Source organism: Chanos chanos, chromosome 16, assembly GCF_902362185.1.
Source record: "Chanos chanos chromosome 16, fChaCha1.1, whole genome shotgun sequence".
NCBI lineage: Eukaryota > Metazoa > Chordata > Actinopteri > Gonorynchiformes > Chanidae > Chanos > Chanos chanos.
Window position 1 is genome coordinate 14,309,114 of NC_044510.1, and position 12,288 is coordinate 14,321,401.

General features: G+C 43.8%; 2 protein-coding genes across 3 annotated transcripts in view; both read right to left on the reverse strand.

Moving 5' to 3' along the window:
- siah2l (seven in absentia homolog 2 (Drosophila)-like) overlaps positions 1-6,280 on the reverse strand; it is a 21,079-nt gene extending 14,799 nt beyond the window's left edge. Inside the window, exon 1 of the mRNA XM_030793430.1 lies at positions 5,780-6,280. Coding sequence (XP_030649290.1) covers positions 5,780-6,223 — 444 coding nt within the window. The 5' untranslated portion in view covers positions 6,224-6,280. The remainder of the gene's footprint in view (positions 1-5,779) is intronic.
- A 1,328-nt stretch (positions 6,281-7,608) lies between these two features.
- Positions 7,609-10,483, reverse strand: taf9 (TAF9 RNA polymerase II, TATA box binding protein (TBP)-associated factor). Of its 2 annotated transcripts, none has more exons than XM_030793434.1 (7): positions 10,441-10,483; positions 9,823-9,904; positions 9,559-9,695; positions 9,293-9,427; positions 8,875-8,956; positions 8,421-8,531; positions 7,609-7,864 (listed from the first exon to the last, which is right to left on the reverse strand). In XM_030793434.1, exons 1-7 carry the CDS (start codon positions 10,474-10,476, stop codon positions 7,722-7,724), a joined length of 726 nt encoding a protein of 241 aa, XP_030649294.1. In that variant the 5' UTR covers positions 10,477-10,483; the 3' UTR covers positions 7,609-7,721. The 2 variants fall into 2 exon arrangements, with proteins under 2 accessions (XP_030649294.1, XP_030649293.1); XM_030793433.1 differs by having other exon boundaries at positions 7,609-7,885.
- Between the last annotated feature and the right edge of the window lie 1,805 nt (positions 10,484-12,288).

Genomic DNA, 12,288 nt, shown 5'->3' on the forward strand with positions numbered 1-12,288 from the left:
AGGTTAACCGAGCCTGTTTGACATCGGTTATAGCGAGAAACCGAAGCGTTTCTAGACGACAGGAGCGGACGTTAGGAGAGGTGATAGGGGAGGAAAACCATTTCGGAGGGTAATTAGGTTTTAATTTGGGTTAATGGTCTGCGCAAAAAAGAATCCTACATCCACTAAAAAGTGTGTGTGTGTGTGTGTGTGTGTGTGTGGACCACATAGGAAACATTCCAACCAAGACTCGCTCTGACAAGAATATTAGGGCTAATTAGCGGCATTGGTTTATTAAGCGCTGTAAAACCTATCGGCATTTTTTTTTTAAAACATGTGCTCACCGCGTTCACAACGCAAACGCCCCTACGCGATGGGGACTTATTTCAATCGTCTGATCAACGTGAAAGCCGTCCAAAACCGTTAACGTTTCACTGTTGCGGCTAGAAATCGGAGCACGTTGAACAATAGCGAAACCGCATTAGCAAACACCGATCCTAAAAGCCTTTTTTTCGAGTGACGCAAATGCATGAAAAGTCAGTGGCAGGAGGCACACGGGCGGAGTTCATTGCGGCGAAACCGGGAGCGCCGGGAAATGGCCGAAATGAACGTTCGCTTGAGCTAAAAAAAAAAAAAAAATGTTCAACTCGAGCGAAAATTCGCCTGGCGGAAGCCAATCACATTCAAGTAGGGTCAGAAGCCACGCCCCCTTCCCAGTAATCTCTTCAGTCAAGACGGAGGGCAAGCTGATCGTGTGTAATCTGATTGGTGTAAACAAAAATGCTCGCTGTGACGTGGCGCCAAATTCGCCTGTTCGTTTTTAAGCCAAGCGATCAAACCCGTGTGAGGAAAGCGATGGGAAAGCGATTGGTTTGAGGTTCGGTTAAAAAGCAGCCTAGCAGCAGTTTAAAAAGAGTTCGGGTCGCAAAAGCAAAACCGAACCGGTCCGCTGATCACTGCGTTCGTCGGTCTTGTTGACGTGCTGCGTCTGCCTATCATTTTGACCCCCTCTAAACAAAATTCCCACATATGAACTGCAGTATCACAGCTGTGACAAACTCTTTAAGAACAAACTGTTCTTGAAAATGTTCTTGTGTACTTAAGAGGTTGTGAAACCACACATTATATTACAATTATCAAATTTTTAGATAGATTTTGGGTTTTGTTAACACACCAGTACAGCTAGCTAACAGATATAAATTTTTTCCAGACTGCAAGACTCAGGAAGGGAAATTCAGCAGCTGTTTAGCTATTATGGTTTTTATAACTGTGGCAGGCATATTTGTAATAAAACACACCCACAGATAAAAATGTACATAGGGCCATGCGAGGAGAGAATAAATGCAATAAACACTGTTTTTGCTGATCAGATAAGTTGTAAATGGAAAAGGAGACAAAACCCCCCCCCAAAACTGACGTCATACGCTGTTCTGCTCTCGCTGTCCCTAGGGCGAACTCCAAAAACCGCAGGCAAGTCACTCCCCTTTTCTCAGTTTAATCCGGCCCTCCTAAAAAAAGACGTGCTGTTCCCTCAAAAAAACCCAGAAACGACACAAAATGTCAATCACCTCACAGCTCTCTCACTGTCAGTCCGTGAGCAGAACCAGACCTCCCATAACGTACAAACATGGTCACGGCAGTGATATAACCTGTACGCTTCCTGTCACCTCAATGACCTCAAACGAACGTACGCGCGCACACACACACACATACAGAGGGCTAATCTCTGCAGCTGTAAGAGAGCTGTGTGTGTATATGTGTGTGTGTGAGTGTATATGTGTGTGCATGTGTATATATATGTGTGTGTGTGAGTGTGAGTGTGTGCATGTGTGTGTGCGTGTGAGTGTATGTATGTGTGTGTGTGTGTGTGTGTGTGTGTGTCACCCTGAGAGCAGTTCATCTGTGAAATTAATTACGGCCCTCCGTACTCTCGTCTCTCTGTAACGATATGATGAACGCTGGCGCTGTGATTTGGAGGAGGAGAGGAAAGAGGAGAACGGGGGGAGGAGGAGAGGAAAGAGGAGAACAGGGGGTGTTTAAACGGGGCTTTTGAGACGATTCCCAGCTCCACTTAAGCGTGAAATGTTGCAGATTACTCATTACGCTTCCAAAATTTTAATTAAGAGACAGAGGTCAAGCTCTCTCTCTCTCTCTCTCTCTCTCTCTCTCTCTCTGTGTGAGTATGTGTGTGTGTGTGTGACCAAGTGTTCAACCTACATGTGCATCAATATGAAAATGCTTCCATGTAAATGAGCAATAAGTAAATTGGCCCCCCCCCCCCAAAAACACACCCACTGTCCTCCTACCCTCCACCCCAACCCCCCTGAAATCAAAGGTGCAGTCATTGTATATCTGAGCAGAACAATGTTTTTTAATGTTAGGCATGCAGTCTGCTGAGGCTAGAGAAGACAGTGCCATGCATGTCTCTGTGTGTTTGCAGTTGTGCGTATGGGTGTGGGTGTGTGTGGGGGGGGGTTTGTTTCAAAGACATCCCACAATTACACGACGAGTAAACAACGAGGCAAGCTGACAGGAATGAGTCCAACAACAAACAGCAATGTGTAAGCTCTAAAAATAGACAGCCAACCAAAATGACCGCCCAAGCCTGAGAGCTAAGTGTATCTGTGACTAAGCCCATTACACACACACACACCCGCACCCGCACACTCATCCACACACACACACACACACACACACAAGCCTTGGAACTAAACTGCCAGAGCGCTGGCCAGGACAGTTGCCATCCAAAAACTGCTTAACATCCCCTACTTAGGACACTTGATGAAGTAGACTATTGTGATGTCATCAAATAGAACACTCAGGACTCAGTATCTGGGGAGAGAAACTGAAGGAGAGGATATGATGTCATAAAGGGGGAGAAAAGAACTGTGCGTAGGGGCAGAAAGCACTGGAACACGCCGTCTTTCACTGCAGAGATGATCTGGGCCGCAGATTTCTGGATGAAGTGCCAGCCAGCCATGCCAGATTTGCCAACTGCGGATTGGAGTCCACGGGGGAGACTAATGCGATCATGGGTAATCAGACAATCCAAATTAGGATGGAAAAAAGGGGAGAAACAAATTAGGAAAACAAAATGGCAAAAAAAAAAAAAAAAAAAAAAGAAAAGAAAAAACACAATTAACAGGGGGCACTTGGGTTTTGAGTGCAGTGACTGCATTAGGGTACACTCACGCTGGGCTTCTTTTAAACGTTTTTACATCTCTGACATAATGATCCCCCCCCCCCCCCCCCCATCCTTTTCAAGTTTCTCCTTTTTCATATCAAAGGTCCAAGCCAGCATTATTCCACACAAATGCAGGTCTGGCTTCTTTTATCAGCGCTGGAACCACTTTACCTTCATACCCTTTTGTTTGTCATGCAAGTGTTCAATAGCTACATTCAGACCAGCCAAATGGGCCGCATTAGCTATGTATAGGAGCTGAACACTGATTATGTCCTAAGAAAAGAAAAAAAAAAAAAGGTCATTTCCCTCAGTGAACTGGCCTGAATGTGGCCGGTCTGTGTTTAAGGGGCTCCTCTACCTCGTCCATACAATATCTGTATGAATCTGAGACATTTACTGAGATATCACTGGAAGTGCAGGCTACGACACATCACGGAAAAGACACAACGAGTGTTGTGTTTACGACCCAGCAAAACATACAACACTATTTACTCCAGAAAACCACTTTCAAAACAACCTTCAGTTCCACAGCTTCGACTAAAAGTCTGGAGTGCACCAGTTCCATCTTTAAATCTATTAATGGACTTTGTTTGTGAGAGAAAGTTTACAAACAGGCGTATTTTGGCATGACGGCTCTGTTCGGGGTCGCGAGTTCCTGTCTCGCTCTCCGGAGAGCTGCACGAATCTGTCGGACGGCATGAGGCGGAGAAAAGCGTCCTCCCTAATGTTCACGACTGTAGCACGACTCTGTTCACCGCGTCCGCTATGCTTCCTCAGTCACCACCCTCGCCTAAACCCGATCTCCGCCTCGCTCACGGCTCTCCTCCACCAGCCCTGTTCCAGAAGGATCCGGGATTCAAAGCAGCGCCTTTATGTACACTCTGCCACGTTTACACAGGTGGATATGAGCTTTGTTTTCTTCAGTTCTGTGTGGTGGTAACCCAAACATGCCTGTATCCTACACTGGCCATACATCAACTTTTTCCCTGTTGAAATAAAAAAAAACAGCTTGACGTCATATGGCGTCTCAGAGGTGGGGGGGGGGGGGGGGAGAGAATGTGGATAAATTACGTGGATCCAAGAAGTCAAAATGTCACTTGGCTACTGTATCTGCTGGTGTGTAAGAAAGCTGGGGGGTTTTTCACACTGGACCTGATTTAATCGGTTTAACGTCTAAAGCTCTTGGTGCCCACCTCCTTTTTCCAGGCCAGTTTAATGGAAGGATAAGGACATTACGGCTCCTGAAGACAGGATGAAAGCTATACGCTTATTGTCCAGTCAGCAGTCAAGCTGAAAATACTCTGAAGTCAATTACCCACGATGCCTAATTTGGTTAGTTGAGTGTATGAAGCACCGCTGCGGTGTAATAACAACCACCCAGATAGAATCTAGCTTTATGCTTAAAAGCTGCCACGACTTCACTATAAACACTCCAGGGGGCAATTTATTTAATTATTTGCTTGTTTGTTTGTTTGTTTGTTTTTGTCCATTAGGAAAAAATGATTCATATCCATTCTCCTCTTTAACAATGTCAAACACAAGTACTAGTGTCAAAACACCCAGCGACTCGGAGATGGTAAACGATGCCAGAGAGCAGAGTGGTCGTCACGGCTGAGGATACAACTTTAATGCCCTGTGATGCAACGAAAGAATCAGTACAGATCAGCCACTGAGGCACGTGGCTAAGAGTAACTAGCAAGTGTGTGTGTGTGTGTGTGTGTGTGTGCATGTGTGTGTACTGGGGGGAAGGGGAAGGGGTCATGCTATGCAACAAGAGCTTAGAGGTCCTTAGACATGTCAGCGCAGAGACTGAGTAAACCAGGAACGGGTAATACAAGCAGCAATTTAGAAAGAAAGAAAGAAAGAAAGAAAGAAAAAAAGAAAGAAAGAAAAAAAGAAAGAAAGAAAGAAAGAAAGGGGGGGGGAGGTTTTGCCACATGGATGAATGAACTAATCATGAACCAATTCCAGCTCCTAGCTGAGACTGATCTCATCAAACAGATGTTTCACTAAAATCCAACTTTTAATCTCTTCGCAATATCACTTCATATCTCGGGGTACTGACTGTTGCTTTCCGTGAATGAGCGAATAAAGTTTCAAAAGACTGGCAATGTTTTCCTGAGTTTCACATATTGAGAGGGACACTGATCGAACGTTTGCTTCTCTGGTGGCAGTTTTTCCGTTCATATTTACAGTTTCATTAAAGTGAGTACTCCAAAAAAGTGTACCAAACTGTCATCTACATACCGCCGCAAGTTCGCAAACGCTCACTGTTGCGTGTACACCTGTAGGATTTGAACACGAGCCAGAAGAGACTGATACACCTAAACTCCTCCCCTCCCAACTGAGAAGAGCCTGCCGTAGCACCGCAAAGAACTGACAAGTCAAGCTCCTTAACTGCCTAAAAAAAGCTCAGATTGACAGCAGTGAAACAACACAGTAGGCCACCTGTGACAAATATGAAAACAGTCGGACTCACAGCCTGAGAATGAGTAACTGACATGTTTCAGGGACAGAGGTCCAGTCGTGACTACGGTGCTTTCACTTTGATGATGACGGACCAGTGAGGCAGTTAGATTGACGGCTGGTCGATTATCACATCACACATCATCTTACCTTACAAGGAAAGGGTAGAGTGGACGCAACTTTTTCCATTGCCAAGTTCCTTATACTCGGAGTCAGTGGGCCGCGACAGGTCGGGCAGCAGCTTAGCTTTTGGCGACATTGATTACAAACTAAATGCCCGGCCTGGCATTGTAAGATCGGCGGTAAAACATAGTCAAAACACACAGGGCACTCAAACAGCGCCGTAAGTTCTGCTGATTGTCCAGGTAGCGCTGCAACGGGTAGCGCAACAGCTGCTGTTGGAACAGCTGAGCCAGAACCGGCTACGGAGCCAGATACCCCAGCGGCAGCGGCTGCTGCGGCCGCGGCTGCTGCTGCTGCCGCTGCCGCGGCGGCTGCTGCAGCAGCTCCTCCTGAACCTCCGTGTTTGTTTCCTCCTGCCTTCCCAGCGCCGAGTCCTCCGCCCCCACCTCCCGCTGAGGACGGGCGGCTCATAGCGATGAGTTAAGTTGGATGTGATAAACCCACGCTAGTTCAACACTCCGAACCCTGGGTTGTATTCCGGGTGACATCCAGACTCCGCTCCAAGAAATCTCCAAACCCCCGAGGATACAACATGGCCGCCACAGTTTGAGAGCGAACGGTGAGCCCATTGGATGCACCTGTTACGAGTGACAACGCCTAAGCCAATGAGAGAGCGACTCCAGACGTTTATGTAATACGTGTGTTTACACGCAAAGATTTTAGGGACATGTAGTGATGTCGAACATGCGCGAGCGAGCCCAGCGACACATGTCAGAGATCAGGTGGATTCTTAAAGCACCAACTTCAGTTACATTATGTTCCCTTCTCTCTAAACTTTATCCACTTTCAACATTACTAATCTCTCCATTCCAACCCCACACTGCTCCAAATCTACTGCGATAATATTCAGTTGCACCAAAACACGCTAATTTATATTAAAACAGCAACCATCTTTTGTTCGCACTCATTGCGTAATAGGTTGTTTGGGGAGGGGGGGGGGGGGGAGAATGAATTGACTATAACGCAAATAATAAAAGTAGTTTTAGATTATCTAAAAACTTGCGTTAACATCACTGTTCAGAGAAGGTACCAGTTGCTGAAAGACAGTGGAAGATGACACGTCTCCAGATAATTTTGTGGTTTAAAAGACATAGACGAAGCTGGGCGGAAAAGCATCCTTTTCGCTATAGGCATGTATCATTTTGACTTAGTTTCTTCAAACCATAATTCTCATAATAAAGACGTTTTATGATATTGTATGATGTGTCATAGCGTACGGAGCAAAGATTCAGTGTTGCCTGTTTGAATGATTACTATTATTACTATGTCTCCCTCTCCTGGTTAAACGAACAAGAAACAAGACAAAACCAAAGAACAACCCCTCTCTTAAAAAAAAAAAAAGAAAACCGTGTTCGTAGGACGCCGTATTCATAATCCCTCGCCCAAAGTTAATTTTAGCTATGATACGGTTTGGAGAGTCGCTTACAAAATGAATCGGGATTATGTCAATTAATCTCTTAATCCATTCAAGTGCAAAAGAAACATGTATGCTACACTGCTTGTGCAGTGCTGAGCTGTACTGCAGGTGCAGCTGAGAGCCAAAGACCTAATTTACGCAAAAACATGTTATTTTAAAAACCTTCATCATGAATTCAAAATGCAAGCCATATCTCTACTTTGAGTATATCTGTAAAACACGAATTGGTGTCTTATTGTACTTGAAGAAAAGAAAAAAAATAGATTCGGAGTCAAAAGAGAGAGAGAATCAAAGTTTTCAACAACTTCTTTTTATTTTTATGTACAAAAAATTTGGAATCAGTGTTCAAAACACAACACAGTCCGTGTAATATCCAAAATGGAGGGATTTCAAATGTAAGCAAAAACGACCCCAAAGCTAATGTCTACACTATTTACAAACAGACTCCTTGCTCTGGCAAAGCCAGAGTGACGAGAGGACTTAGTCACAGGGTCATAAAGTATCATAGTCATCATCGTCTTCATGCTTCCTCTTTAATGAGCTTGAGTCGTTTGAGGAATTCTGGGAAACCATGTTGGTTGTGATGAGGATGTTTTTGGAGCCAATCAGAGACGGGTTGATCAGCACGTTCTGAACTGTGGGCGTGGCCGGATTGGCTGTCAATCAATCAATCAATAAATAAATACCATTTATATACAGAATATGATTTCTTTCCCTCAGAAAATGCCTGGCATCTTTAATGAACTCGGTTTTCTGCTGATTCTGACTCTCCAGCTAACAGTATAGGACACAATGAACAAAAACATACTAACAACATGATATCAACAATATTACAGTACCAACTATGTGGTCATAAACTCAGCTTTTTGGGGGGTATTCCAGAAAGCGGATTTAGTGAAAACTCTGAGTTAGTTAACTCAGAATAAGTAGTACACCGCTATGGCTTCATTCTCCTAGCAAAACAAAGCCATAATGCTCTTAAGGTTTACTACTTACTCTTGAGTTAAACTAACTCAGTTTTCGCTAAACCTGCTTTCTGGAATAACCCCTCTGGACATCAGTGAAGTTAAACATGCAAAGACCAGTTTACTTATGGGTTCCACTGCAACAACTGTTAGTGAATCTGAATTTGAATCTGAATGTGTATTTGAATCTGAATCGGATTCTGAAGAGGACTATGTGTTTATGTACCTGACTTGACAGTGGAGGCCTGCGAAGAGGGGATCTGAACGGTGAAGCGTTGGCCAGCCAGAGACACTGGAGTTCCCACTTTGGTCGCCACTGTCTGCACTGAGGGAGTACCTGCACATAACAGTGTTAAAGGCTGAGGTAAGAAATGGACTTGATCACTGAATGACCATTATGTCGTTTAACCGTGGAAACATTAAGGTGAATGTTGAAGCAACAGACACAACGAATTTAGATGGTCAGATGCCTTAAACGCATCGTTAACAGAGAGGTAATGTAGGATCTAAAGGGCTTGTATGTGCATGTAAGATGCTTTTTTTTTTTTAAAGGACTTCATCATCTCAAAAAACAGCAGCAGCGTTAAAATTAGCACTGACATTGACCTGATCAGTGGGATTTGTGATAAAGGTTCATGTTCAGAATATAGTTCCTTTGACAAATCATACGAGGAACTAACCAAGAGTTGGGGTGCTGGGCCTGCTAGTGACTGCTCCGACACTCAGGCGTGGTACCGTTATTCTACCTGCTGATGGAGTCACCTACACCGGGAGAGAACAGTCAATCACAACCTGTACGCTACAGTACAACAGGACCATGCTGACCATGAGAAATGAGCCCACAGCATTCTCTACTGACCAGCATGTGCTTCCTCTCCTTTGTTACTACTACTTTTACAGGAGGAGTTACACCAATAACACATACCACTAGGTACAGTCAATGTTTATATAGCTCAGCCAAGCATGGCTGGAGGCCAAAACCTGGAGGTATTTTTAACTCCGACTATGACTGTGTGGGCACAAATCAAACAGAGCACATAGAGAGAGACAGAGAGAGTGGACAGTGCGTGTTTGTATCCATATTTTAGATCGACAAACCTTTTTCTGTAGGGACTTAAGCCGATAGTTTGGTGCAGTTAAACAGTAGCGGTCTGGCGGAAGACGTGGGCCAGAGTATGGTTTAATGAGAGGGAGAGGAGTTATATTCTTCTGTCTGGCCACTTCCAACAGAAACTTTATAAAAAAAAAAAAAAAAAAAAAAAAGGGAAATTCACAACAAATCAGTCAAATGAACATCAATCCATTTCACCAAGAAACTATACTCCAAGAACTAGGCAGGAGGTGGCGGGGAAAAGTAAACATACATCTCGAGGTGGCGGCGAAGTGAAAGACTGATCCATCCGACACTGAATGGCCAGTCTGATGTCATCGGCATCCACATTGGACTTCTTGGCATGCGCCGCGTAAATTTTGGCGTCCTCGATAATCGATGTAACATATCCTAGCAGAATGTAATCGATGTTCGGTTACGAGCGGAGAGACGTTGAATTGATATAGGAGACGGTTAGATACCATCAGGCTGTAATTAATTACTGTTAGTTGTAGACGCATATGAAATATTTACTTACTGTAAGTAAATTCCAGCATTTGGTTGATGACTCTGGGCTCGTACTCCGTGATTCCCATATCTTTCAAAATTTGGATCATAACCTTTAATATCAAAGGGGAAACAAGCAAAAAAAAAAAGCATATATTAAAACTGAATCAAACATAGACAAACTCTGTTATCCTTCCTGACTTGGAAGAGTCGAGAACGTTGTGTTTATGCCGAAGCTAAATTGCCGCGAACTGCACCGATGTGCTGACTTTGCTTCAAACGTTTAGGTTAGCAAGCCGTGTCAACAGACTACTAAGGTCGTAGATTTGAGGCAGCCAGAGAGGGAAGGGTCTCAATATTAAAACATATCAGTTGCTGCTCGAAGAGATATGAATTTCGACAAAAGCAAATGCTGCAATAACACACATGTGGAAACTGCAATGACAAAACACGCTAGCTAGCACGAACATGTAGCTTAGTTAACTACATAGCTTAGTTAGCTAGATAGCTAATGGTGGTAACAGAGTAGGCGTATTCACAATGAAGTACGACGGCTGTTCAACCTATGTGAATCATTTAAGTTCATAACACTAAAATACACGACCCGTTTGCATATATGCATGATAGAAAACATTTTTTCTCTCGTTACCTGAGCATCTTTTGGAACAGTTTTCGGAGACGCCATTTTCACATCTCCTTCCTTCGTCAGTCCCTCCCCTTCCCTTGACACATAAGCTTAGATCTTCCGGCAGGGGGTTATTTATTTATTTATTTATTTATTTATTTATTTATTGGGCTGACTGCTTTACTAGGGATGGGTGTGTTCCACTCCACTGTTGGTTTTGAAACAGCGTCAACTTTTCAAGCACTGATGTATCGCTGCACTGTTCGTCTCGGTACAACTACCTGAATAACATGAATAGCGTGAAAGAAACATAGTTCAGTCATACAAATGTTAGATACGTTTAAAATATGTGGCACTTTTTTTAGACCCTGCTATTCAACGGTTCAGGTCAGCTCAGCGCACCTCCGTGTGTCCGTCAGCTGTCATGTCCGTTCCATCCTGGGGGGGTATTTCAGAGAGCGGGTTTAGTGAAAACTGTGAGTTAGTTAACTCAAAGGAAATAGTAAACTTCCTAATAGAAGAGCCCTATGGCTTTGTTTTGCGAGAAGAATGAAGCCATAGGGTTCTTCTATTAGGAGGTTTACTACTTTCTCTAAGTTAACTAACTCAGAGTTTTCACTAAACCCACTCTCTGAAATACCACCCTGCTCTTCTCTGTGGCGCAACCTCACCACTTCAGAAGATCCGTGACGTTAAAAGATGTCTGGTATCGACACAAAGTCCTAAATCTAACCTCAGTTACTCCAGTCTCTCAGACCTAATGTGGCAGGGCCAACTTTTTTTTCTCCCTTTCCTCTCCTTCCCTCACTACCATTACTGTAGTGGTAGAACTAGAACATCCCTCAGATAGCTTCCCTTGGCTAAACGTGTCCTTTTTATGTATAATAATTCATACACACGTACTTGTTTCATCCAGGTTTATTAAAAGTAGCGAGGATATTGTCACTGTCTATCATTACTTTGTTAGTCATGTTGTGTGTAGTTGTATGTGTGTGTGTGTATAGCGAATGTGCCACAGTTCCACCCAAATCCCAATTTATCCAACGCTAGATTCATTCTGTACTGTTAGAATTTGATTGCGGTAATCAGTAGGTGATTTGTCGTTTTTTTAACGGGGGGGATGGCCCAGTGGTCACTGACTCCACTGACTCTACCCCAGTCCTGGGGGGGCCCACTGTCCTGCACATCTTTGTTTTAACTCTTCATCATCACAGTTAATTGAGCTAATCAAGGGCTTGATGATTAATTGATCAGCGGAATCAAGTGTGTCAGTCCTGAGTTAAAACAAAGACATGCAGGACAGTGGCCCCCCAGGACCGGAGTTGAGAATCACTGCTAAAGAGTATACAGGGATATGGCAGGTTAACACGGGGGAGGCATTTTGGTCATTTTGCCATCCCCGTACAAATCACGTACTGGTTGTAGTAAACATTGACATTCGCGTTTCTATTCTTTGAGTACGAGATCAGTCATTTCCCAGTCTATTGAATGTGGTGACCCAGGAACTTAGTTATCTGGGAGTATTAAATTTAAAGTGTATTAATGTATTTGTTACAGCATTGTTTAATATGTGTTAATGCCACTGCAAGAGTTGTTTTCAATGATTTCGAGGTTCAGTGTTCAGAGTGCTGAGCAAAAAATAAGTTTTCAGAATGACTAGCGTAACCGAGTTCAGATTCTCAAATAAGGTTATGGTTATAGCTACGTTAATAAACCTAATACTCGCAGTGAACCATTAACTGTAATTTATCTAGGACATGCATGCTAGGATTAGTACTCCTGTCAGTGAATTTGACCAAAGGCACTGGCAAAAAGACCTGGAGTTAGTACCCGGGTGCCGGCGAAGGTGGCTGCCCACTGCTCCTAGCTCAT